Source organism: Apteryx mantelli, chromosome 10 (genome assembly GCF_036417845.1).
Source record: "Apteryx mantelli isolate bAptMan1 chromosome 10, bAptMan1.hap1, whole genome shotgun sequence".
Classification (NCBI taxonomy): domain Eukaryota; kingdom Metazoa; phylum Chordata; class Aves; order Apterygiformes; family Apterygidae; genus Apteryx; species Apteryx mantelli.
The window spans coordinates 22,551,790-22,578,071 of NC_089987.1; the positions used below are offsets into that span (position 1 = coordinate 22,551,790).

Here is a 26,282-nt window from a genome sequence, read left to right on the forward strand (position 1 = left end):
GTCAAGACTTGCAAGTCTGCAAGTAGTTGTGCCTGCTAGTTTGCCTCTTGATTTCAGCACGGCGGTGGCTGGCGAGTGCTCTGCAGCTCGCTCGCTCCGGGTTTGCATGCAGCGGGTCTGCCCCACGTTGCTCCAGAGAGGACAAGGGGCCTCCAAGAGGCTCCTTTCAACCTGCTGTGACCAGCTCGGTGCTCTTGTCGCCGAGGAAACTGTAGCAAACATGGGCTGTGCTTCCTGTTGGAAGCTCCCGCACGGACCGTGGGGATCTGGATGGGAGCAGGCTCAGACTGGCGGGTTACTGAGTGTGTAACTGCTGATAATCTCCCAGCAGCCCAGCTCCGAGCCATCCAGCCTCCTGTGCCGACCACCCGAGCGGTCCTGTCCCGCGGGAGCGTTGCGAGGCCGGCAGAGTCTCTCTGGTGACCCCGCTCCAAGGGCGGGAAGGGGGACAGGCGTTTGCAAGGCCACCGCCAGGAGCGTGCCCGGACACGGGGGGGTCATTTCTTGTCTTTAATATTCGAGAGATGCTTGTGAGGGGCCCTGAAAGCCGCCACAGCCGGTGTCACCACTCAGGGCTCACCAGGCCGGGCCCTCCCCGCCGCCCCGGCCCAAGCACGGCGGCTCCGGGGAGAGCAGGCCCCGCCGTCGCCATGGCAACGCGCTCGCCCATTGCCCCCTCCCGCCATCGCTGTGGCAACGCGCCCGTCCCCTTTCCCCCGCTCCCGGCCACCGTTTGAATCCGCTCGGGCTCCCGCTCATTTCGTCTGAGCTGCGGCTCCTCCAATGAAAACGCACTTCCTGGCTCTTGCCCGGCCCCCCGTCACGCGCCGCCCAATCAACACGGCGCCCCGCAGCCCCCCTCCTTCGGCTGGCCAGACACCCGACCAATCAGGGCACAACCCGCCTCTCCACCCGCCCCGCCCCTTCGCCCCCCGTCCCTCGAGCAGACGGACAAAGCGATTCGCCAATAAAAAGGCCGGCCTTGCGTCGGCTCGCCCAATAGAAGCCACCGCTGCCGGTGCTGGGGTCGCGGCTGACCAATAGGACGGCGGGGGTGGTGCTCCAGCGGCGCGGCGCTGCAGCGGCGCGGGAGGGGCGGTTGGGCCCGCCGGGAGGTGAGTGCGGGGCGGCGGGGCCGGTTCGGCCCGGCGGGGTCCGACCGGGCCGTGCCCCCTGCGGAGGGAGCGGGGGCGGCTCGGGGGCGCCGCCGCCGCCGCCCTGGCGGGGCCTGCGCGGGCCCTCCCGGGGCCTGGCGAGGCGGCGGCGCTGGCTGCGCCCGGCGCGGGGGCTTCAGGGCGCCCGCGGGGCCACGAGGCGCCGAGCGCTGGGGGCTCGGCGCGGCGGGTGGGGGTCGCCCCGCTCCCTTTGCCGGGCCGCAGCGGTTGCACTATCCCTTAAAAGGGCAGAAACCCCTCGTAGTGGTGGCGTCTCGCCGCGTATCGAGTCCGGCGCGTCTTTGCGTCCGAGCGGCCGCGGGGGGACGAGCGCTGGCGGTGGAGAGCCGAGGCCGCAGGTCGGCCGCGGCGGCGAGAAGGCCTCCGCGAGGGGAAGCTGGTGCCTCGGAGCCGAGCTTTCTGGTGAGTGTCACAGGTGCCTGTGTGGAACAGCCTGCTCTGCTGCTGCTCGGACTTCTCCGCGGGGAAGCGCTCCGATTCTCCGACCCGGGCCCGAGGAGCTTGTCTGTAGGGACACGTCGCCCTCCCTGTCAGTGCCAGGTGCCCGGCTGTCATGGGGCAGCGCTGGCCTGTCCCCCTGTCAGAAAGCTCCAAGGTTTAATGGCGCAAATGCCAGTATTGCGTCATCTTTTACGAAGAAATATGAATGGCAAGTTAGTCCAGAATGGTTAATATATGTAATATTTTTAAGCCTCGGTGTTAATTTATGAGAGAATAAGGAGTGCCTTGTGCTGTTGAGTGGCAATCTATCATGAACATGAGTTCAGTGCTAGAGAAGCAGTATGGTTGAATGTTATTATAGGAACACGTGGTTGAACATTGCTGTATCTTGACTGTGACTGTTTGTCCTCATGGAGGGGACAGGGTTTGGCATCTCCTCTTTGCCTAGCTTAGGCTGAAATGTTATTTAGGTTAAGATTTATAAAATGCTTCATAACTTAGAACTTATCAAAAGGTCTCTAAAAATACATTATCATTAGTACATCCCCCTCTAGTAATTCATATATATATATTTTCTAGTTATTCTTTGCACTAGAAGCAGTCTTTGCTCTGTTTGCACAGGGCCTAGCCTAATAAGTTTTGGTATGTGCTTTGGGCTCTTAAATAAGGCTAAAGGTCTACCATCTCCAAGGCCTTTCAGATTTATGGTTGCCTAAGTATCTTTTGAAGATACAAACGACCTTCAGCATTTTGCAGAATTTGATCCACCCTCAAAAAAAGAGGATTACTTGGTGTACTTATTTATTCAGTTGAAGAAATCTTGCTTTCTTGTGTCATAAGACTGTCTGTAGAACCACAGGGCGCCTAACATGCTCTAATTCTGTGGCAGCTTTATTATTAGCAATGCACAGCCTTTTGCCTCTTCTTTTTTTCCTTCAAAGCTTAAGGTTCTATTTCTTTTTAGGAGATTACCTGAAATCTTCATCTCAAAGATGTTTGGAAGCAACCATGCTTAAATAACACGTGAGTTTTATTGCCAAGTTTTATGTTTTTCTAGTCTCAGATTGAATATGGCTCCGCAAATGCTGATACTGTAGGTGCCTTACTATCCACGATGCCTCAGTTGTGGGTTCTGGTATAATAAATACCCTTCCTGGGTTTGTATGGTGTTGGTGATTATAAAGAAATTGAAAAGCTTATTAAATAAGCTGTGGGTAAGGTTCACAGAGAGCTGTTATTGTAAGGGAATTTTATTTACCTACGAAGAAACTTGAAAATAAACCCTCCTCCAGAAAGAGCAATGCGATGGACAAAGGACTGCACTGTTTAGCTGATTTCTGGCTGTATTTGTAGGTGTTTGTGTAGTGCCTGTCACTGGACAGAATCTCTAGAGCGTGAAAATATTTTCCAAACTGTGTACTCCAAGATCCAAATGTGTTTGCCAGCAAGTAGATGATGCTAGTAAGAAATTCTTAGCTCTCCATTTTCATCTGAAGGCTGGCTTAAATCAACTAGATAGTGTCGAGCCAAGGTTCATAGTCAGGGACCCTGGGAGGGTGCTGCCTGCTATGCCAGCTAACATACATCTCTTGACTTGAGACAGTCGGTTTAGCTTTGCTGCCTGTCTAAAGCAAAAGGACAAATTGCCTCTCTAATCTGAATTCTACAGGGTTTTGTAGTCACTGACTGATGCACCAAATTCATGCCACCGCAATGCTACAAGCAGGGTGCAGCCTTGCAGATACTAGTTGTTTTTATCGCCTCTTTACAGAAATGGCTCAAGAAGAGATGGAAGTTGATCTGCAACCAGTGGCTAGTTACCACATAGAGAACCACGGGACACGTCTCTCGGAGCCCTCTGATCACAGGGTACCACGTACTCCAGTGCTTGGTGAAGAAGGAGACAGTGTTACAGTTCTTCCTGCTGGTGGAGCTGTTGTGGTATCGAATGCTGATACAACAAGGACTGCTGTCAACCCTGACCAGCAGTCGGGTTCTGCCTTGGCTCTCCATGGACTGCAGAGGCTACGGGGAGCATTTGATCAGCATCAGCTATTGCCTGTGCCGCAGATCACGCAGCGTCCGCAAGTAAGAAGAGCTCGTAGGCAGCAAAGAGTTGGTGGCTCCCAGAGGACAGTCAGTACCAGGTAAAGCAGAAATGGAATTGGGTTTGAACCCAGTCTTATCAAACCTATGGTATCGGTTTAAAAACTGCCATGCTTCCTGGCTTATGGAGGTCAGCTCAGTCCACTGTGGGATTATGGCCAAATTCTGTGCACCTCACATCTTTTAACCTCTGTAATGGCACTCTGACCTCTTCTGGCAATCTTTTGCTCCTCGTTAAATGAATTCTTCACCATCTCTTAGGTTGGCAGTGTTGTTGACTTTTGAGCCCTTCCACTCTCTCTGACTTCCAGAGCTGCTGCTCCCTGAGATCCTTCTGCTCTGCCAGATTCCTGCTGATACTTCCTGCAGCAGTGCTGACTCTCAGCACCACCAGCCAGCATTTAGCTCAGTGGAGCTTGTGCTGTTTTACATTTCACCTTTGATTTGGGATTGCCTGATTTAGGTCCTCTGGTGACGACTGCAGAAACTTTTACAGACACGTAAACTAATATTTTTTTGTATAGTTTTTGTGTTATCTCCAGGCAAAGAAAATAATTCTATGCGTAATACCACTTGTGACTGACTTTAAAGTGTGATGAGTGGGGGTGCAATCCAGCTACTAAGAAATCCCTATTTCTGGTTTGTTTTTCGTGGTTTTTTTTTTTCCTCCCTCTTGTTTTTTTGTGTTCCTTGTAAATGCCAAGGGTGAAATTCTAATTAACTGGAGAATTGCCTTTAAATTCAGTGAGACCAAGCTCTCCTCTCCTCCCAGATGATTAAATGTAACTGTAGTATTTGCCCTTGGATTGCTTGTGAAGGTCGTTGTAGTTCTCAGGGCTGGAAGGCAACCTGACAAAATTCTGCTTTGAAACTGAAGATTAATTGAGATGATAGCTGAGCTGATGGAGGGGAGGAGATGGTGTTTCTTTCCGGGGAAAAACAGTAGCAGAGGGGAAGGTGGAAAGACTAGGCACAAAGTAGTCAACGGGATGAGTCTGATACAGCCCACGTGTATCTAGCATTACTGGTGTCTACAGGAACCAAGTTTGAGTTCCAGTTGTAAGTACAGGTTAGTAGTTTCATAGGCTAATAATGCACAATACTTGTCTCCCTCTCTTTTCTTCTCTGCACCTCTACCAACCCCACCACAATGCCATCGTAAAACACAGCAGTAACGTTGTGGTAATGCGAAGGAGATTCTCTTTGAGCTGAGCAAAATGAATGATTGCAGTATGACGTTGCTGATAAAGTGGGCAATTCACTGCATTGTACTGGATTGCCCCTCAACCAGACAAGGACTTCCTTGATAATTTTGGTACCCTCATAGGTGCAGTCAGAGCCTAGGAATCTTGTTGCAGATATGCTTAGAGAAATGTACTGAGCCTTCACTTTACCTGAAATAACTATGTGGCTTTTATTTCTTGCTTTTCTGGACTCAGGGCAGCACTGGACAGTTACTTTCAAATCAGCAGGACCCAAGAGCCAGCCACAGTATCAGTTCCACGTCTGGAGCCTTCACACATTCCAGGGGACAACCAGGAACACAGCTCAGATGGAACGATAGAAGTGAGCGACTCTGACAGCAGCACTTCTGCGGAGGAGGAGGAGGAAGAGGTGGATGCTGGAGCTCCGCTGTTACCATCAGCCCAGGAGACACCTACACCAGCTAGCTTAGGAGGTTTGTGCTATATTTGCGTTGTGTGAAGGCTTAGTTTCAGAAACTCGTCTTCCTGCTCCCAAACTCAGCAGGGAAATCCTTTCGAGCTTCACAACAGACGGTGCACAGAGATCATTATGCCCACAGCTGAGAGGAGCAGGTTGCTACCACAAGGCTTTCTGGCAAGCAGTTCCAAGAGCAGTAGCAGCAATGAGTGATTGTTGCTGTAATCTTAAATATAATCTTATTGCTACTTTCAAGTTATAAATAATCCTGGAAATGTTGAAAATAACTTCAAGTTTAGAGATTGTTACTTAGAACACTTCCTCCTTTATTTGTTACCAAGGAATATTACTGAAAACATCAGGTCACATCTCTGGCAATCAGCAGTGCTTTCATTTCTTGGAGACAGATGTGACGCAGGATTTTTTAATTATTTGGGACTTCATCTGCTTCAGTCCAGAGTTTTCTTGTCTCTCCTGTAACTTCTTGTAACACTTAGCTGCGGAGATCCTGAGGTACTTAGGATGGTGGGCTTTTTGTTTCTCCTCTTCGCTCCTCAGCTTTTTCTGGCTGACAATTTGTTAGTCAAACTCATGTTCAGACTGCCACACTCTATAGTGAAAATAAGTGACAAACAATTGTTTTGGTATTCAAGGTTAATGATGCCCAGAGAACATGTGAACAAGATTTTCTTTGCTTCAAGCTCTAAGGAATGCCTCCATTCTTCACTTTTTGCCCTCGTTGTTCGGTTTTTTTTGTTTGTTTTTTTTGATTGGCCAGCTCACCTTGACATCTTTTGGGGGTATGTCTATGAGGTGCTTTCTGAACAGATTCATTCCAGTCACTCTGAGTTAATCTTACACGTGACATGAGCTCAAACTGTTAAGTGCTGCATGATATCATGTGAACATATGCTCTCTCTTGGGTTCTCTGGAATCCCTTTGTCCTTTTTTTGCTTGTGTAAGGACTGGTTCCTGTTCAGTCCAGAACTACAGAGGCTGAAAACCTCTTACTGACATTAGCCAGGGTAAGGTGATACCTCTTTGCTGGCTTGACAATATCTGCCTTGGGTACTAATTGTGACTAATCTTCTGTTTTTTCCAGGAGGTGGCAGTGATTTCTGCTTCTTTTTCAGCGTGCTAGTGGTGCTAATTCAAATGTAATGCCTCTGTGTGCCTGTGCTTCAACAGAAGGGCTAACAGAGGCCAGCCACAAAAAACATATGGCCCAGCAGAACTGATAGTTCAGATAACTACTAGCTGGAAAACTGTCTAAGACAGGGAAAAGGAACAGACAGCATATTGTAAATGCTTTCTTGGCACAAGAAATGTGCATACTTTCATACCCTGGCAAAATAACTTCTACATATGGATGCCTGTCTTTCTCTGGGCACAGTGATTCAGGGTTGTAACCTTAACGTCAACCCAACTGTAGGCTCATATGAAGATGTGCTTGTTTCCAGCAGGTCGTGAAAATCCTGATAACAGTTGCAGTCTTCAAAAGAGCTCCATTCTTGTCAGTGAGCCTGCCGTGATTCTGCTTCTTTCTATAAAAGAAAGCACAAAGTTTGGCACTAACCTTGCATAATAGAGTGGCTCACACACAAATTGCCTGATCTTCTGTATTCAGGGTGGTGATCTGAAGCTTTGTATGTAACCTGTGCCATTGTGGCACTGCTTGTCTCGATGCCCTCATGATTACAGATCTAGTCAAGGAGACACCCCACCCCCCTTATGTATCAGTTCAGTTGATGCTTTTTTAATCAGTGCTTTCTTTAGTTTCCAATCAGGCCCAAGCAGAGCCACTTCCAGCTCTGCCTTCCTCTGCAGAACATGGAAGTCATGAAGATGAAGAGGCTGACATCCAGCAAAAGCGGGTAAAGTTACCTAAATGCTTTGGGGGACAGACTAAAGATGGTAAATGCTGCATTTGTCTAAATTTTGTCTTATTCATTTATTTTAGAGAACTCCTCCAAAGAAACTGGAACCGTTGGTTCCTGTTGCACCCTTGGATGAGGAAGAAGGAGATACCTGTGCCATCTGCTTTGAGCAGTGGACCAATGCTGGGGGCCACCGTCTCTCAGCCTTGCGGTGTGGACACCTATTTGGTTACACCTGCATTGAAAGGTGGCTCAAGGGACAGGCAGGAAAGTGCCCCCAGGTAAAAATGGACATTTATGTGCATTGAAGAGGGCTTGCTATTGGGTAACTCTTGTTCTAGGCATGATCACAATAACGATTGCAACTGCTTGCTGCATAAAGAGTCCACCTTTGCATGCTGTCAGAAATAACAAAAATCACCATTATTTTGATGTAACTAGGTCAGGAACAGCTAGCACTGTTTGAAAGGGAGAATTTTACCTTGGATTTTCTCCCTGAAATAGAGTATTTGTGAGTAGCAGACTCAAAAGTTTGAGAGTTCAAGTGCTAAACCTGTAATTGGTTTCACGGTGGTCCTGGAGTGTGGGAATGGGAGAGAGCACAGATTCCTAGAAACAATTAATTAAGCATAAAGAACACATTATTGGACAGGAAATCTGTTTGAGAGAAGCATTTTCAGTAGGTTAATTTTCTATTATGAACTGCATATGCTTTTGCAGCCTTTAAGCAGGTCTGGTTGTTTAGGTAGTTTACAGAGTGAACTGAGAAGCAAGCTGCGTCTTTCATTGTTCAATTGCGAGTGGTAGATCTGTTTTTTCCAGGGTGTGTTTTTTGGGTTTGTTTTTTCTTCCCTTGGGTAACATTGATCCCTTTCGGTTAGGTCTGCACTCTTCCATTCCTAATTCATTTTATCCAGAAAGGAATGTTTAAAAAAAAAAAATAGGTCAGAGTACCTTGTAAATAGAATTCAATTCTGCTGCTTTCCAACTCTGTGGCTGGAAGCCCAGGATTTCTCTAGCTTTTTTCACTTTGAGATCTTCCGTAGCCTTGCCTGACTTTCTGCAGGATTCCCTCCTCTGAACAAGAAATTTCCTGACGTGCCCTGTGATTAAATGTAACGAACTGCTGTTCCCATAGCAAAGGCTCCACATCTCGTTTTTTTTTCCTCATATCTCTGTTCTGTGTAAGCTTTTTGGAGTTTTGTGACTTCTTTGTTCTCGTTTATTTACTTTTGTTTTGAAATAAGGGGAAGCGCTCCAGAAAACAGCACCGCTGCTCTACTGATTCTGCTGCGTTTTGTCAAGCATAACGTATTGTTAAATAGTCATCTGAGGGAGGAACCCTAACAGTTCGTAAGGGGCACTTGCTACCTATTTCTCTTCTCGTGATGTAACTACCAAAACTTTCTTCGGAGAACTGCTTGTTCTGGCGGGAACCTTGCAGCTCAATCATTTTCATTTTCAATCGCTGTTCTTTGCGATTGGGTATTCTCTGATTGAATGGCACAAGGTTGCTGTGCGTGTTGTTCTGTGTACTAAGTGGCTTGAGTGCAAGTTACAGTGAAATTGCAGCATGCCAAATCCTGCTAGTGACAGCTGTCGGCTGCCAGGAGAGCTGTCTTAGTCCACTTACTGCTTTGCAAAGCAGTTCCTTGGAGGGGGGGAGTTGTTCAGATCTGGGACTACAGTCCGTGATACTGTCATGCTACTAAATAATAGATAAGTGAGCCTTTTACGCACACATGGTAATTTAAGGTTCAGAAGTAATTAAAGGTTCGTTTGATCTCAGTGTTCACTGCCTCTTTTGTAATCAACAAAGCCTGGTTTTAAAACAATAGACTTGCAGATATCATAACTTTCTCTAGGTCCCCAGTTCAAGGAGGTATTATCTCATCTTTGTAGAAAAGAATCTGAAGTACTTAGTGGTCACAGCCAGATGCACAAAATTATTTAAATATATCTGAATCTCCTTGTATCACTGAAATTGGTGGGAAATCAGTGTTTCATACTGATGTAAGAATGCTTTTGTGGATTTGGGCCGAAGGGATTTTATCAAAGGAGCATAATATGAAAATAATGGAGTTTAGAATACTCAGGGGTGCCTGAATCTTGTCTGTTGTCTGAGCAGCCAGTCCTGATGCTCTCAAAGTAGAGGTACAACTGGTGTTTTGTTTTGGGCTGCTTCTTTATTTGATTTGTTCATAGAACTTACCTGACTACGCTGTGTCGTCCCTGGTGCTTCAGCAAAACACATTCAGTGGGAAGCAAGGAGATACGTTATTAAAGGTGCAATAGGATATAATAATAAAACTGTTGTAGTAGCCCTGGTTAGAACTCTAATGTCTGCACAAAGAGGTGCCTAGTAAACATGCAACCTTTTGTTTCTCTGGATTTTTTTTTTTCCTTTTGTAATCAATCCCTCCCTTCAAAACTAAAAAGATATCTCACAAGAATACCTAACAGCTTGTAGGGATGCATGGTTTGGATTTAAAGGGAATGTTAAATCCTTGTAGGAAAAGCTAACCCTTTCTTTTATTTCAGTGCAATAAGAAAGCAAAACGTTCTGACATTGTGATCCTGTATGCTCGGACTTTGAAAGCACTGGATACCAGTGAACAGGAACAGATGAAAAGGTATGGAGCCTCCACTTAAAGATAAAACCTCGCTGATCATGTGTCAGGCTGCAGCTTTCCTTGACTCTTACTTCATGCTTTAATTTGCTGTACTTTCTAAAGCAATTTGTGCATTTCCTTAACTGGTATTATCACGAGCGTGGCTTTTGTAACATACCAAGATTTTGCTATTTTGCCTGTGTTACTTGGAAGGAGAAATTCCTTTTTAGATAAGAATCATGGTACCTCATGGCATTGGGGTTGCAAAAGCTATCTTGTGCTGTATCCTGAAATGTCACCACAGGAGAATAGGCGGAGCTGTTGCCAAAAAGCTGTATGTTGCTAATTCATCATTAGAGGAGAAAAGCTGAGCATACTTAGAAATGTAAGGAGGGTGAATAACTGACCTTTTCTGCCATCTTTTTCTGTATGCATTAAACACTGTAATCTCTCATATGAATCACTTTCCATCTTGCTTTGTCAAACTCTTCAAGTAGCTTTACTTCTAAAAGGTCAGCAAGCATTACTGTGACTCTGCTCCCCTCTCCAACTTAAATGTAGGCTCTTTATTGAAAAAATGGGAAAAACAGTATGAAAATGACTACTAATTTCTCTTCTGTAATTTATGTTGCTGAACTTCGGTAAGATGCTGTCACAGATACTCTCCTGAAACTAAAAAGCTGCAAATTTCCGAGTTCTCCTGAATCTTGTATTGAATAGAATTGAAATGGGGTCTCCTTAACACATGTGCCCAAGCATACGGCTGTTCTTCTTTCAACATGATCTGCATTTAAAGTACTACAGATAGAGAAACCTCACTATCCTGGTAATTATTAATTAGAAGTGTGTTCTATCCAGCTTGCCACTGCTTGATGGTGTTAGAACTGTACCTTTAGAGGGATCGTACTTCTTGTGCTGGATGGGCATTGCAAAACAAACCATAAATAAAGTTTTTATATATTTTTCAAAAGGACAGAAGGCATTTGGGTGTTTAAGCCCTGTTATTTCTCAGGGAGAGTTAGTTACCCAACTGCTGCTAATGCTTCAATTTTGCTGCAGCTCTTTCCCATTTGCTTCTTGCTGCAGCTCTTCCCCACATCTCGTCTGCCTCCTGTTTTTGTTGGTAGGCAGACAGCAGTGGCTGCCTGTCAGTCCAGCTAAGCTGGCAATGGCTGCTTTGTGGCATGTTGCCTTCTTCCTCCACTTGTGGCTAACATTAAGGGAAAAACGCATCAATATTTAGCCTTGAATTAGGTATAAGATCATGGCTTTGTTCCTCAGATACAGTAAAGCAGCTCCTCAGGCTCTGGGTACTTGTGTAAATAATGTGTTTGTGGTGGTTAAATATAGCATTTCATTTGTTCTTTATGTAACAAAAATGTGAAGAAGCTATAGTGAAATGGCAGAATCTTGCGCTTGGTAAACATGCAGGACCAGGTCTGCATATTTAAGAGGAGCTTGGGCAAGCCAGCTCTTTCTGCACGTGCACTACTGAAATAATTGGATTACTGCGGCTTTTGAAGTGCAGGATGCAGCAGTTACTGTTGTAGACCAAACGTGTAGATAACTTTAGGGAATCCTGGCATTTCTTTTCCCCTCTCTAATCATCCCGTCATATGTAAAGCATATGTGAAAGAGAAATCGAAGTACGTTATCAAAACTACTTCTGTTAAATTGTGTTTATGTGCCTTTTAGGTTTGAGGTGAGGTGGTAGCAAGTATGGCTTCTATATAGGCATCACACAGAGAAGTTATTTGTATCTGTATATTTGCTGGCGCAGCTGTGTTTACTACAAACTTTTCTACTACAAATAAGTGATTTTGTACAAAATTACTTATTTGTAGTAGAAACAAGCTTGAAGATCTTCCTGTGTTGTGACTTGCTGTATTACAGACATAGTATGTTATGTGGACATTGATGGTATAGAACTTGCTGAACTGTTTCTGCAGAAAATATGGTGGGTTCCCCCCCCCCCCTTCTACTAAGTTAGCACGTTTAGAGAGGATGAGGAGAAAGGCTGTTCTTTCTTTAGAACAATACTTGAGTGAGTCATTCAGTGCAATTGCATAACCGAGAACATCTTGAGGGGAATATACTGCATGAACGTTGTATCAGATTTTCTATTACTTTTAAATTTACCCGAATGTGACCTGTGTTGAAACAAAGCCTAAGGATGGGTGCCAACAGCTCACAGAAGCGTCCTACGTAATATCTAGTCCTAAAGACTTCTTTTCTTGTCTCCTTCCTCCAGCTCTTTAGAAAAGGAGCAAATGTTGCGGAGACAGGCAGAGCTGGAATCTGCACAGAGCCGTCTCCAGTTGCAGGTTTTAACAGATGAGTGCAGCAAACTCCGCAAGCAAGTTCAGGTGAGTCTCGCTGCTGCTGACAGTGGGCTCCCTCCCTCTTCGACCTCTGTCCTTTGCTTGCTTCTTTAGGAGAGAAAAGACAGGCTTTCAGCACTGAGAAATGACGAGCTTTAGTAAACAGAACTGGTGAATCATCAGGAGTATCCTGAGCATCCCAGGCTGAAATGCTCTTATATAGCATATAACACTGACTTTTGTTGCTTCTAAGACTGAATGAAACCTGCAAGTAGAGCTTAACAGTGGGGCTTGGTCTTTGTGGATTCCTGGCAAGGCCTGGTAATACAGCACCAATTTATTCTTTCTTTGTCTTTCTCTAAATGTGCAAAAATAGCTTTAAAAACCTTTGTAGTAAACCTGCTAATGGGACCTACTATCACTAGGTAGTCAAAAGCCTTTGAGAAACAGTTTATGAAGAAGCATGCTTGTGGCCAGTTGCGAAAAATCTTGTAATTTTCTACTGTAAAAAGGCTACTAAAGCTGAGTACTCTCTTGCAGCATAAAGATTCTAGTATAAAGCTGGGTTTTAATATCTAAATGCCTTCTATACGTTCTTCCTTTTGGGGGCGGGGAGGGGAAGGTCAGTGAAGACTCAATTCTAGGCATCATCTGGTACCATCAGAGCTGGCCTGTTGTTGGGGTAGGCTGTAGGTATAGGTTGAACACCTGCTATGAGGCACCTCCACCCCCTTAAAATACAAATTACTGAAAACAAACGACAGGCTGCAAAATAACCACTTCCTTTCTGGATCGTGCAGTACAGTGATACTTTGTCACCTGACGCAGGTGGCACGTTTGGATCTGGCATGTTTGGCCAGTATTAAGGTTTCCAATAGCCTGCTTCACCAACAACTTACTACTTCTTGTATGTTGAATGAAGTAGATTATATCCCATCTTATCTCTTGCCTAGTTTTATGCTGTTCTCTGCTTATGGAGTTCTCTGCAGCTTCACGCTGCTCAGGTCTGTACATTTAAGCAGCATCCTCTTTGCTAAAGTCTTCCTTTGTGGCGTACCATAAGGCTTGCTAAATTAATTGGCTAAACTCCTGCATAAGGTTGTATGCTCATCAGGGCTAATGTGAGAATTGGTCCACTTAAACTTTGGCTTAAGAAAAATGTGAATGAGGTAAGGTTCCATAAAGTCTTCCTGCAATTCTGTTGGTGTTACAATGATAAAGTATCCAGTCTAACTGAATTGAAGTCACGTATTATAAAGATTAAGTACCCTGTGTTCTTAAGCTCTGTTTCAGTATTTATACTGCATTCATCACTGTCCTGTAGCGGTTAATGTGAATGCTGCAGGCAATTTTAAGGTGCTTGTTTAGACTATGAATAAACTGAAAGAAAGTAGAAACGGTTTGCTGGGGAGCAAGAAATCAGAGGGAAGTCTGGAATAAGTCTCCAGGCTGTTCAGTTGTATTCTGAGCATATGTGTAACTAATTCCTCCTTTTATGAAAGGTCATCTAGTAAAGCAACTACTTGCAAAGAATTGTTTAGGTTGGAAGGGACCTCAGGAGGTTTCTAGTCCAGCTCTCCTCCTCAAAGCACAGCTAATTTCAGCGTTGGATCAGGCTGCACGGGACATTGTCACGTCAAGTTTTGAGTATCTTTAAGTAGCTTGCACGACCTCACTGGGCAAGCCAGTGTTTGGCCATCCTCACTGAGGGGGAATGTGTTGTTTTTTGTTTTTTTTTTTTTTTCCTGATAATCTCATCAGAATTTGCCATGTTGCAGCTTGAGTCTGTTGCCCTTTCCCTTTCGGTAAGCAGTGTTACTGAACACAGAAGAAAACATGTTTGATTTTTTTTTTAATGTATGTTTATGGCTTTATATGCTAAAGTGCCATGAGATTATACAAGAAATCTGTGAAATGCCTTTTATGTTCAGAGGGATACAAAGTTCAGTTGCACAGAACATTATTGGAAGAATTGTACTAGGTTCACTGGTTGCATACAAACCTTGGTGTCTGAAGTCTTATGGAAAATAAATGCCATCAGTTTCCTCCAAAAAGTCGTTGCGAACCCGTTTTTACTACTAAGGTGCTTGAAAGCTGTGCCTCATCAGCAGTCATGTTGACTGTCCTGTGTGCTAATAAAATTCTGCGTGCCAAGCAGATCCCCAAGGGGAAAGGGAGAGTTCCGCTTAATTTAAGACTTATTTCTGAAGTCTCTCAATTTCAAGAAAATTGCTATTGAGCTGAAAACTGAGTCCTGGAGCATAGGGCTTGGATTTGGTTGTGTTTTGAGCATTAAAAATTGTTGGAGTGTATTAATTAGCTGTTAGTATGCACAGAGAAGAAAACTCTGCTTACCAGCTCCTGCCTTTTCTCTTTATTGAGACTGTGTCTACAGTAAGACTTGCTGCTTCTGTGGGGTTCATCCACTGCATTTAAATGTAAACACTGAACTAATAGTCTTTGCATTTTTAATTGTCTGGCTTTCTTTTAATGAATAACGTGCATATGAATTCACTAATGGCAATCCTAAATTCTTGAAATTCCTGCATATTTCTTTTTTTTCCTTCCTCTTAAATGGTCAGCCTCGATAGTGGGGACCTATTAGTTGTGACCTTTTTTGTTCATTTGTGTGCTTTTTGCCCTCTCTAGTCCATTAGAGTCACAAAAATAAGCTTGCCTCAGCTTTGTTACAGAGGTATTTAAGATGATTTATGCTAGAATAGGGACTTTGTTGTTGTTGTCTTTAGACATATGGGAAGGAACTTAAATTGCAGGGAGAGAGGGGAACTAAAAGCTGTGGAGGAAGGTTCTCAACAGCATTGCTTCTGCAAGTGGACTTGTAGAGTATGCAGCGCCGTGCTGAGCTATGTGCTGCACATTACGTGGCAGGCTCAGGCTTGAATTTTGGAAACGATGCTGCTGAAGCTCTGCTTTTGCCAAAAAACTTTTCCTCTAAGCACAAACACTTTTTTTTTTTCTTTCTTTCTTGGGAATCGGATGTGAAATACTGCAGTACTCATCCTGGTTCTGCCAAAAATTTTAGTAGAAGTTAGTTAAAATGATAAGCAATCTATCTCTAGCCTCCAGCCTTAATACGCAGTAGGAAGAACAGGAGCAGGGGACTCATTTTTGAGGGTGGGAAACAATATGGAGCAGTCAAGGGAGAATAGGCAGAGAGGTGCCAGGACACTGCACGCTGCCGGGGATAAGAAAGTAAGTGTAAAAGTGACTCTCGCAAAGGTGAGTTGATACTGCAGAGCTGTGCTTGTTGTAACAGAAAAGCTTTTGTTACTTATGGTGAGGCCTATTAAAAATGCTCTGTGCCCCTTTCCTGCCTGCCTGTGAACCTGACCCAAAGGAACGTGGAAGGTGGGACGCCTGCAGGGTGGCAGTGCAGCTTTAGGTTGTAGGGTCACGCGTTTATCTCTGTTAATCACAAGGCTCAGGCCATGCAGTGTGAGATAGCTGGCGTGTCTTCTCTAAGAGGTCTGTGGGAGCACAGCCAAAAAGTGACAGTTATCTGATAACTGCCTTTGCCTTTAAAGCTTTGTACCAGCTATTAAGACTGTAACCGGATACTCGAAAGCAAACTCTCTTGAATTCTTTGTAGCTGTTTCACTCTCCTGTGAAACTGTACTGTCCTGGGTCTGCTTCTCATTCACGCTCCTCAGAAAGAATTTTTTATATCATTTTCTTTCCTTCAAGCCATGTGACTGTTCACTCATCACAGCAATGATGAACTGAAATCGAAGAGGCAGTCGTAGTGTCTGCAGAGAGATGGGTGCCTACAAGACTTTCAGTCAACAGCAGGAATCGGCGAAACTCTTCAAAGCATTTTAAAGAACAGAATAGACTTATACTAGCAGAAGAGCCCTCTTTTGGGCACAATTAGTGTGATTAGTTCTGCAGTGTAACATTTTTAATCACCTTGGTAATGTGTCTACAGTAAGACTTCCTGCTTCTGCAGGGTTCTTCCATTGCGTTTAAATGTAAACATAGTACTAATAGTCTTTGCATTTTTAATTGCCTGGCTTCCTTTTTCATGAATAACTTGCGTAAAAGTTACGTGTTGAATGGAGGTGCCATTTTTGTAAGCTCCCCAGAGCAGCAAGTGATTTCAGTCCCTTTTGATCCTCAGTGGTGGTATCCTCCTGCTTTTTAGAAATAATGAACATATTAGATTTTTGAGTAAAATGTCCCTTTCTTCTAGGTTCCTTGTTGTTTTCACTGACTGTTTACTGTAAGCCTGAAGCTCTGGTTTCTGTTTTAAGCAACCTGGTACCTCCCACCCTTTCTTCCTCCCCAAATTTCTTTGTCTTTGCTTGCTCTAATGGGATCATCTTGAATCTTCAAGTTTGATTTGTGTGCCATTATGGAACTTGGGATGTGTGTGATGCAAAACAGATCAGACCTCTGGAAATACCAGAATTGCTCACTTCTTGAGCAGTTTCCAAAAGTTATATGGCTCGATGGTAGCTATTAATGTAGAGTGTTTTTTGTTGTTGCTTCTTTGAGAACTGCCGCTTTTACTTAGGCGTGAGTTAAGTGATAGTGGCTGGTTCAATATTAAAGCTAGCTTGCAGTCTCCTAATATACGCATAATCTCACTCTTGTGGCCCTTTAATTGTTTATGCTTCAAACGCTATGTAAATTTTAATCTATGTTGTTCAGACAACAGGAAGCAAATAGCAGTTTTCTTTAATAGGTACACTCCCTCTAATATATTGCCTTTGAGTTAGTTCAGCACACTGCGCTTCTGTACTGGCTGGTTTTGCCCTTGGATTGCAACAAATTGGTCAAAATGCTTCTTTGGACACTTTTAGCTGACTCATAATATGCTGATGCCACTACTCCTATACCCACCTCACCTCTGATAAGTCTGTGGAAAGAGGAATTCTAGCAATATCTTGTTAGCCCACCAGGAACAACTTAACAAAAGCTCTCCCTGACATGGGCTCTGCTGAGCATCCTTGAGCATAGCTCAGTTGAGGTCTGGGAGGGTGTCAGGGGAAACAAGGCTGGAGCTCTTAAGAGTGATGTTGTTCCTGGAATTTGCTAGCCAGGGTTTACAAGAATAGAGTTATCTTCATTAAATAGACTGACTTGTTTCCTGCAACAAGCTTTATGTTGAAACTAGGGCTTTTATTTTTTTTATGGGGTATTCTGGAAATTCTGGAAAATGGTTCTAATTGACTTTCTCCTGTGGTTCAGTTGCATGTAATACTTGGCAGTTCATTCTCTTCTAAACAGCATTGATCTGGTAGTAATTGTTATTGGCTTCTATGTGTTGCCCAAGAGCCCTCTCTTTCACAGGGTTTAACACATGCAATAACAGACTTGGAGTAGGTTTTTGCCAGAACCTGCATAGCTTTTCAAATGCTTTTGTTGCTCTCATAGTCAGTGGACTTGGAAATCCAGCATTTCAGGAACGTCGTGGGAATGGCACAGTCCATATTCTCTGCCCCAATCTGGGGACGAGTACACTTTGTGCAGCTGGAACAGATAGCACATAAAGTTACATCTCCAGTGATGCATTAAAGCCTTCTGGGGTCTTTTTCTTTGCAGGAGCTGAAGGCTCTGGTGGCCCAGCACAGCGCAACTGCTTCTCAGCAACCTGGCAGCTCCCGCACCTGCTTCCCAGGTGGTCTCCCCTCCAGCCAAAGCCAGCGCAAGTACCATTTTGAGAAGGCCTTTGTGGTGTCTCAGGCTGGAAGCTGCAGGGTTATGGCATACTGTGACTCACTGAGCTGTCTCGTGGTATCGCAGCCTTCTCCACAGTCAACTTTTGTTCCCGGTAACTAAGCAAATCAAGATTTGGGGTTTTACAGGTGCTAACTGGAGGCTTACAAAAATTGTGTTCTTTGCTTGCTTCCCTCTTTTGTGGCTTGAGCTTTGCACCTGCTTTGTAAACTGGGAGCACTTTCAAGACTCCTTATTCTCCTGGCCCCTGCTTTGGTAACCCTTACCTAGTGAGATGAATTGTCTCCCCCTCACTTCTGTGGCAGACTGCTAGCAGAGGATCTCTGACTCTGGGTCTTCTGCCTAAATGTTATCTCCATAGGAAGGTGAAAGGTATGTCTGGTACTTCTTGCAAAAATGAGTCCTCTGAAAGAAGAGGCCAGCACACAAGGGCATGCAGAGAAGCTTCAGTGCTTGAATGAGAAACATTGCTTCCCGAATTGTAGGTGGATTGTGTGCTCTAAAAAACTTTTAAAATGAGTGCGTCGAAGCAGTGTTTCCCAGTGGGGAAAGAGGAAGCCAAGAAGCCATAGACAGCCCTGTTTCTGACTTACTGTTGTGGCCATGGGCAAGTGAACTGATGGCTGGACCTACATCAAATTTTTGTTTAAATGCTACAAATGTAGCATTAGGAGTCTGAGAGACTTTAATTGCAAAATTTTTTGATGTTTCTGAATGATGAAATTTACAGTTTTCTTTTTAATTTGGATAATGGTTTGGGAACTTGTCTTATCTGGGCATAAGAAAATTGTTCCCTTAGTGGTTTTTTCTTTTTTCTTTTTCTTTCTCTGACTTTTGAGCCAAGGAACTGTCTTGGCATGAGTCTCTGAATGGAGACTTTGTGGTGTGACTCTTGTAGCACACAGGTTAAGTTCACCTCTAACCATTCTTTGCAGTGACATTTGCTCTCTTAAATAGCCACCTAATCCCACTACGCATGTATTTATCTAGGCCAGGATGCCTTTGAAGGACTTGAGTCCTTCAAGAGCAGCAGGCTCTAGTAACACTAATAGTGTTGCAGTTCTTGAGTTCTCTCCTGCTGGCTGGGGTCCTTAAGGATTTTGTGCAGGTGCTGTTTAAATTATATATGTTGCAGTTCCTGTCCAGAACAACAGATAACATTGTCATGTACGTCACACCATGATTTTTGTTATGGGCGTTGCAGTTCTGACATGAAATCGCTAGTTCCAGACTCCTCGGCAGTTGATTGGGTGGCCTGCCTGACACATATGCAGCTTCTCAATAACCTGTTTTATCCTTCTCCTGTGACAGGTTGTGGTGTTAAGATGATGAGTGCGGCCAACCTGAAGAGCAGTCAGTACATCCCCATCCATAGTAAACAGATTCGGGGACTGGCTTTTGGCAGGCGAGCAGACGGCTTGCTGCTGTCTGCTGCTCTGGACAACACTCTCAAACTAACCAGGTGAGCCCTGCTGGGGAAGAGCAACTTATCTCAGCTGAGTTTTGCTCTGTGCAAGAGGCTGGATTTTGTTCTCTCTCACTCTGAATGTGCCTTGCAGCAGTTGCTGTTCTGCTTTCTATGAGATGCTGGTAAAATGACATCAGGTCTGCATATTCTTCTTGAACATGGGCACTAAGAGAGGCAGAGCCTTGCTCTTGCTTTCTGATCTTTGTAGATTGAGGTGCTATGGAGTTACCACTCTGTGATGTTTTCCCCATGGAGATCTTGGTGGAAAACAAGTTGTTCAGCACAGATTGACCAGGTTGCATTGAGACACAAGCATAGCACAGCATATAGATGTGATATTTCCTGTCTGCTTGGTTGTCCGTTACTACAGTGAAATGTAGAGCATGAGGACTTATATGGCATAAAACAAAGAGACGAGGGGTAGTTTCTTTTCTTTTTGGGGGAGTGTCTCTCTTTGTTGCTCTACTGTTGGTTTCTCTGACTGTAAACTTCTGGCAGATCATGGAATTAATCTGGCATATGAAGTGTTTGACAGGATCACCGAGCATGTGCTAGAGGAGCAGTGGTCCTGTAGAGCTAGGAAAGACTTAAAGAAGCACGTTAGAGACTAATTATACAGACGCTGAGAGAGAAAATTCTCCAGTCCTGGTGGAATTTACAACAAATCAGTGTGTTTCTTGCTGCTCTGCAACTGCTCTTCAATCTTAAGATGCTTCAAAACTTTGGTTAACTGAATTTTACTGAGTTATAGGAGCATCTTTATGCACCTCTGTCTGTCAGTTAGGATGGGGTTAGGCAGGATATTATGTGAATGATTAGTCCCAATTCTTTTATATGAATGTGAAGATAACAAAGAGAACTTAATTCTGCAACAAGAATTTCAGCAATGCTTGCTCTCCCATTCCTGTTGTCATGTTGAAATGTTTGCCAGACTAGTTCGAAGTAAACCAAACTGCCTGTCTGGGACACTAAGATTGGCATGTTGGATTTCTAACCAATGAGGTTGGTATCTTTTCTCAGCTTAATCTGGAGTGTGGCGTCTCATCACAGTATCTGTTCAGACACTTGACTCCCAAATCTGCCTCTCGCACCCTGATTGGATGTGTCAGAACTTGTGATTTTCTTGCCTTTGTGCTTGATCTCAGAATGTGTTGGAGACAAGTGCTTGCTTCAGCAGCGTCTTTGTATTTCTTTCAGTCTCCAAGTGATGCTCTTGGTTCTGTCATCTTTAGTTACTAAGAAATTCTCTACCAACTTCCTATTTCCATATTTCCTGGGCATGCCACCAAAAGGAATATCCAGCATATCATTAAGTCTCCTGTTCTGGCTTGCAAGTGTTTAAAATAGCACCAAGGCCTTGGTGTTGTTCTGTTTTTAACCAATCACTGCTCTGATACCAAGCTCCCCATTATTATTTTTCACCGGTTAGTTTTGTCTTTGTGGTTGTTCCTCTTATCCGTACCTGGGAGCAATTAGTTGTTTCCCTGGAATTCTTCCGAGCATAATCGTCTTCCCCAAGGAGAAACCTACATGTTGTAGAAGATATCCGGATTACTGTGATACACACTCTCTTCTGCCTCGCACGAATCTCAATGTGCTGAGCCTGTATTGATACCTCCCTTTGGTGTCAAAGTAGAACATACTTGCCATTTCATCCACTATTTTGGGTTGTGCCCCCTATGTACACCCCTCCCCCCTTTTTTTTTCCAGCCTTCCACAAATTGATTTTTCTAACAATTTAACAGTATAAATTGAATGCTTTTAACTGTCTGTCTTTACCCCACTTAGTGGCTTGCTCTTGTTTAAATTGGATTCTTTTGAGACGTAAGTGCTGTTCCCCTCATAAAAAGACAGAGGGAAACAATTAACGAGAGGCGTAATCCAAAGAGATGAGACCCGTGATCTCCAGGAATATGCAGTATTACGGGATTACACTAGAGTGGCTTCTCCTGATTGTTCCCAGAAAAGTAACTTAATTCTCCCTTTCCAGTAAGGCAGCTGAGACCCTGCTCTGAGATTTCCTTTCCCAGTCTCCGAAGATCAATCTGGAAAAGGAAGTACCGCCTTGGAAGAACTCTAAATCACTTGACAATTTCAAAGTGATTATTATGTCTAGATTTTTCAAATTAACGTCTGGAGTACTGGAGGAGTTGCACTCGGTCTGAAGAGTGATATGCTTCTTTCTAAAGACTTTACAAAGCCACATTTGCCTACCTTGATTATGCTGTTTTCTCATCAGTAGATGCTTGTGTGAAGGGCTAACACTTGGCTTTCCTCCTGCAGCTTGGCAACAAACACTGTGGTACAGACATACAATACTGGTCGTCCTGTCTGGAGCTGCTGCTGGTGTCTTGATGATACAAACTACATCTACGCTGGGCTGGTTAATGGCTCTATCATGGTATATGATTTGAGAGACACAAGTTCTCATGTCCAGGAGCTGACCCCTCAGAAGTCCAGGTATGGCTTAAGAATTTTTCACTGCTTCTCAACTTCCCTAGTGTACTTTAAGCTAAACACAGCTTCCTCCGTAAATCATACGGTAGTTGTAATAGTGTGAATTGTTTTATGAACATGTGAATCCGTTGCTCAAAAAACCTCAAACGTAGCACAGGCTTTGTGCTAAGCCTTTCATAAGGTCACATGGTACGTGCAGAATTTAGTATGAACACATGGCTCCTGCATCTCGTTAAGGCTTACAGTGGTCAGAAGTGGACCCCCCCAGAGCAGCCTAATGTAGTATTACTACTACAGTTCTTCTGTTTTATGTTTGGGAGCTGGGTTTAGTGTTTAGTTTGGAAAGGACAAATTATTAAGAGGTCTGAGAGATTCTGGCGCTTCCATCTCTTCTACTCAGGGGAATCAAATGCTGATTTAAAAGTGTATCTCGGAGGGATTTCCTGTAAGCTGTGTGTGGATTTACACAGTGTGAAGACCAAAATAGGCTGACTTGCCAAGACAGGAACAGGCTGAGAGATTTAATGCACAGCAGGCTAAGGTGGGTCTCTGAGCTGTCAGATTCCCGTCTAAACACCTTGGAGGAGCTGCTTTTGTCACTCAGTAGTTGGCCTGCCTGTCAGTAAAGGAAGCACCTTGCACTAGTACCGCATTGCTGACTGCCGGAGCCTGATGTCCATTGCACAGGTCCAGGGTATTAAAGCTGTGAATTGTGTCAAATCTCATGTATGCTGTATGATGCTTCCTAAAAACAGAAGGTTCAGTAGTTGTGTTGAATTTCATAATCTTATTCTTGACAAACCCACTGGGGTTCCTTTCTCTAAGGACTGTTTTGTAGCCACTAGTCTTATTAAGAAATGAAACCAACCTAATTAAATCAGGGCATGCTTTTTCTTCAAGCATGCTGTAGATCCCTTCTTTGCAAAGTGGTTGCAAGGAGGGTAGCTCTGAAGCGGTGAGGCAGAACGCTGGTGTTATTACTGCAGCTGGCAGCACTGACTCCTGCTAATCGTACTTCCAGGTGCCCCATGGTGTCACTGTCATACCTGCCACGAGCTGCCTCAGCGTCACTGCCTTATGGTGGAATAGTAGCTGGGACCTTGGAAGGAGCCTGCTTTTGGGAACAGAAAGCTGGGACCTCTTACCGGCCTCATCACTTGCCACTGGAACCTGGAGGATGCATTGATATTCAAACGGAGATCAACACGCGGCACTGCCTTGCAACATACAGGCCGAGTATGTAACGGGGTGCATCTGCAGCACCATTTTCGTTGTCATTCTGTCCTGCCATTCGTTGGGTTTGACAGCAGCTTTGGTGCTGAGGTACAGCAGAAATGTAGTACCTGCCTTGGCTGTAGTAATGAGTATCTGCACATAGCTAAGAAATGGATGGGGGGGGGGGGAGAAGGAAGCTGCAAGGTGATGTTGCTTATTTTCCTACTTAGTTTTGCCTTGGCCTTCTCTTCTCTGTAGTTTAATCCTTTTCTGGATAAGCTTCTTGTGGGAAAACTCTTGGGTCCGCAATGAAAATTTTCGAAGACTGCCTTTTTATTCCTGTGACACAGGTAAAAATAACCCTTGCCTGCGTTGCGTGATGATGGAACTGACCTGCAGCCCACTGACAGAAGCCTCTGAAGATGTGGTGTGCTCTTCTAACCCAGTTCAGACTTTCAGTGCGGGGCCCACCTGCAAGTTGCTGACCAAAAATGCCATTTTTCAGAGCCCAGAGGAGGATGGCAGCATCTTTGTGTGTGCTGGCGATGAGGCATCTAATTCTGCCATGGTATCTCACTTTCCTTTCAGTGTGGTGGAGAATTTTTTGCAATGCTTAGGGGCAAAGCCTTATCAGTCACAGCATTCATGTGTTATGATGGAAATTACCTTGTCAGAAACATTGCTCTGTGCAGATTGGCAAGTACCCAGGTCTTTCATGCTTTCCTGTAGCAGAGGTAACTTCCTGATAGCATGGGATACCTGGTATTAGCCAAGGCCCGTGGTCTACTTTCATGGAGATGAATGTAGGCAGCGAGCCCCTGTCGTGTACCAGAGGAATGCAGCTGGGCACATCGACAGAATTGGGTGCTAAAACATCACTGGAATAACTAAGCTGTGGCAGGATAGCTAATGTGGTAAGTGCTGTGATGGATGGGCACAGGCTCTTTAGGAAAGACAGGCAGGGAAAACACGGATGTTGCCCTTTGTATGACGGAGCAGCTCGGGTGTTTAGAGGACGGACTACATGAGAGTCTTAAGAGTCAGGATCAGGGGAGAGGCCAGTAAGGGTGACATCATGGTGGGAGTCTGTTACAGACCACCCAAGCAGGGTGAGAAAGTGGACAAAGTTGTCTTTAAGTAACTTGAGAAAATCTCCAGATCACAAACCCTGGTTCTTAGGGAGACTTTAATCTCCTTAACATTTACTGGAAGGGCAACACAGCAGGAGTCAGACAGTCCAGAAGGTTTCTGGAGGGCATTAGGAACAGCTACATATCACAGGTGGTAGATGGGGTGATACTTGCTAAGTCTGTTCTTCAGCAAACAAGGAAGAACTAGTCAAGGATGTGATAATCAGGAGCAACCTTGGCTGTAGTGACCATGAAATAGTGGAGTTCAAGGTCCTGAGGGGTGTGGGGAAGGCAAGTAGCAGAATACAGAACCTGGCCTTCAGAAGAGGCAACTTGGATTATTCAGGGAATGGGTAGAGAACTGATCACGTGGAGGCAGTTCTGTAGGACAAAGGTGATCGAGAATGGCAGATTTTTAAGGAGAACCATCTCCAGGCACAAGATCTGTCCATCCCAGTGCTCAACAAAATGAGTAGTCAGATCAGAGGCAGACTTGACTAAACAGGGAGCTCACAGCTGAACTCCCGTGCAAAAAGGACCTTCAGGTCTAGTACAAACCATTAACCACTACCTTTAAAGCCCAATGAGCCAGCCAGTTTATCAGCCATATAGACAATAACATCAGGTACTTTCAACTTTGGTACAAGAATGCTGCGAGAGGCTGTGCCAAAAGCCTTGCTAAAATCAAGGTAGGTGACATCCACTGCTCTCCCCGTAGCACAGATCTAGTCGTAGAAAGCAACGAGGTTGGTGAAGCATGATTTACTTGTGTTAAACCCATGCTGTCGGTACAAAGGTACATCTAACCCAGGCTTGGGCAGAATGGCCCAAAGCTCCTGCCCTTTGCTCAGAGATCTCCTAGATGGGCTGATGGCTGTGTTTGCTGTTCAGGGGCTGAGTGGAAAGGCACAGCAGTGCCTCAGGGTGAGCAAGGGCTGAGAAATGGCTGTGCTATGGAGGGAAGGCAAGTCTTTTCTCTAGAGAAAGGGACCTCTGTTTCAAATGGGAGAGGAGGCTCCTGCAACCTTCGCCCTTTTCTGTCCCACAGTTATGGGATGCTGGAAGTGGCACCTTGCTGCAGAAGCTGCAGGCTGACCTACCTGTGCTGGACATCTGCCCCTTTGAAGTGAACCAAACCCACCTCCTGGCTACACTGACTGAGAAGATGGTCAAGATCTACAAGTGGCAGTGAAAGTGGTCTGCATGCCTTTCACAGAGGAGCTTTCCAAATATGCTGCTGATTAACCAGCCCTGTTGGCCTACAGCAACGGTACAGCCCCAGATTTAGCTTCCCTGCATGTGCTGCTTACAGGAGACAGGAACTGCTACAGCACCTCTCTGGCAGTAGACAAGAATTGGGACACTCTGCCTGGAGCACTTCTCTTCTTTCTCCATCCTCCTTTTTAGCTCTGTCCTTGTTTCTTCTTTGGTCAATTTTCTTCAGTCAAATTCAGCAAGCTGCCTCAGCACAGTAATAATTCTTGGACTGTCTCCAACATGCGTTGCTGCACTTTTTTCCAGTGTGAATACAGTACAGGGACTTGCAAATCTCTTCTGTGAATCAACAAAATAAAAGGAACTTGAAGATCTGAGACTCCCACTGTACTTTCTCATGGAGTCCTGCTGTGATTACTGAGTGATGAAAAGGTAGCAATTTTGGCATCTCCCTAGAATTGTTGATACTTGGTGTAAAAACAAGTTTGCTGCTTTAGAGAACATGTTCCTATATTCTTCCTTTTGAAGGTCTAGGACAAAGGAAGCTGGCTGTTCTTTGCTCATGGGGAAAGACCTGTCTTGTGGCCATGGAGAGAACAGGCATGGAAAATCTAGAGGGAATCTCTGTTTTGTCATGAGCATATTATTTGCACTGTATCCCTTTAACTGTCTGTCCCCCATTTCCTTTCCCTTCTCCATCTCCCCAACAGCCCAGGAAACTTGGACAATTTGGTTGTGGAAAATGAAACCTCTGCAATACTAGAGAAATACGGATAAAAGAAAGGAAATAATTTTTATACTTTTGGTTGTTGTGTCCATGATGTCCTTTCTTAAAGACACTGATGTACTGAAACAGTCAATACCACGAAAAGAGAATATTAGCTGCTTTTTTTTTTTTTTTTT

At 44.6% G+C, this 26,282-nt stretch overlaps 1 protein-coding gene across 3 annotated transcripts; it reads left to right on the forward strand.

Moving 5' to 3' along the window:
• The first annotated feature begins 1,095 nt into the window (after window positions 1-1,095).
• On the forward strand, window positions 1,096-26,282 carry RFWD3 (ring finger and WD repeat domain 3). 3 transcript variants are annotated; one of them, XM_067302687.1, is made up of 14 exons: window positions 1,096-1,115; window positions 2,581-2,639; window positions 3,388-3,763; window positions 5,162-5,400; window positions 7,161-7,258; window positions 7,345-7,542; window positions 9,803-9,894; window positions 12,125-12,239; window positions 17,760-17,988; window positions 19,206-19,356; window positions 21,646-21,822; window positions 22,841-23,055; window positions 23,385-23,602; window positions 25,213-26,282. In XM_067302687.1, exons 3-14 carry the CDS (start codon window positions 3,390-3,392, stop codon window positions 25,354-25,356), a joined length of 2,250 nt encoding a protein of 749 aa, XP_067158788.1. In that variant the 5' UTR covers window positions 1,096-1,115; window positions 2,581-2,639; window positions 3,388-3,389; the 3' UTR covers window positions 25,357-26,282. The 3 variants fall into 3 exon arrangements, with proteins under 3 accessions (XP_067158788.1, XP_013808071.1, XP_013808069.1); XM_013952615.2 differs by lacking the exon at window positions 1,096-1,115 and adding an exon at window positions 1,288-1,577; XM_013952617.2 differs by lacking the exons at window positions 1,096-1,115; window positions 23,385-23,602 and adding an exon at window positions 1,284-1,577 and having other exon boundaries at window positions 25,213-25,345.

Bases quoted from the DNA above. Each gene is read 5' to 3' on its own strand.
- RFWD3 (XM_067302687.1), top strand. From the start codon at position 3,390: ATGGCTCAAGAAGAGATGGAAGTTGATCTGCAACCAGTGGCTAGTTAC. The intron at 7,543-9,802 runs GTAAAAATGGAC...CTTTTATTTCAG, and splicing joins AGGCAGGAAAGTGCCCCCAG to TGCAATAAGAAAGCAAAACG. The intron at 17,989-19,205 runs GTAACTAAGCAA...CTCCTGTGACAG, and splicing joins ACAGTCAACTTTTGTTCCCG to GTTGTGGTGTTAAGATGATG.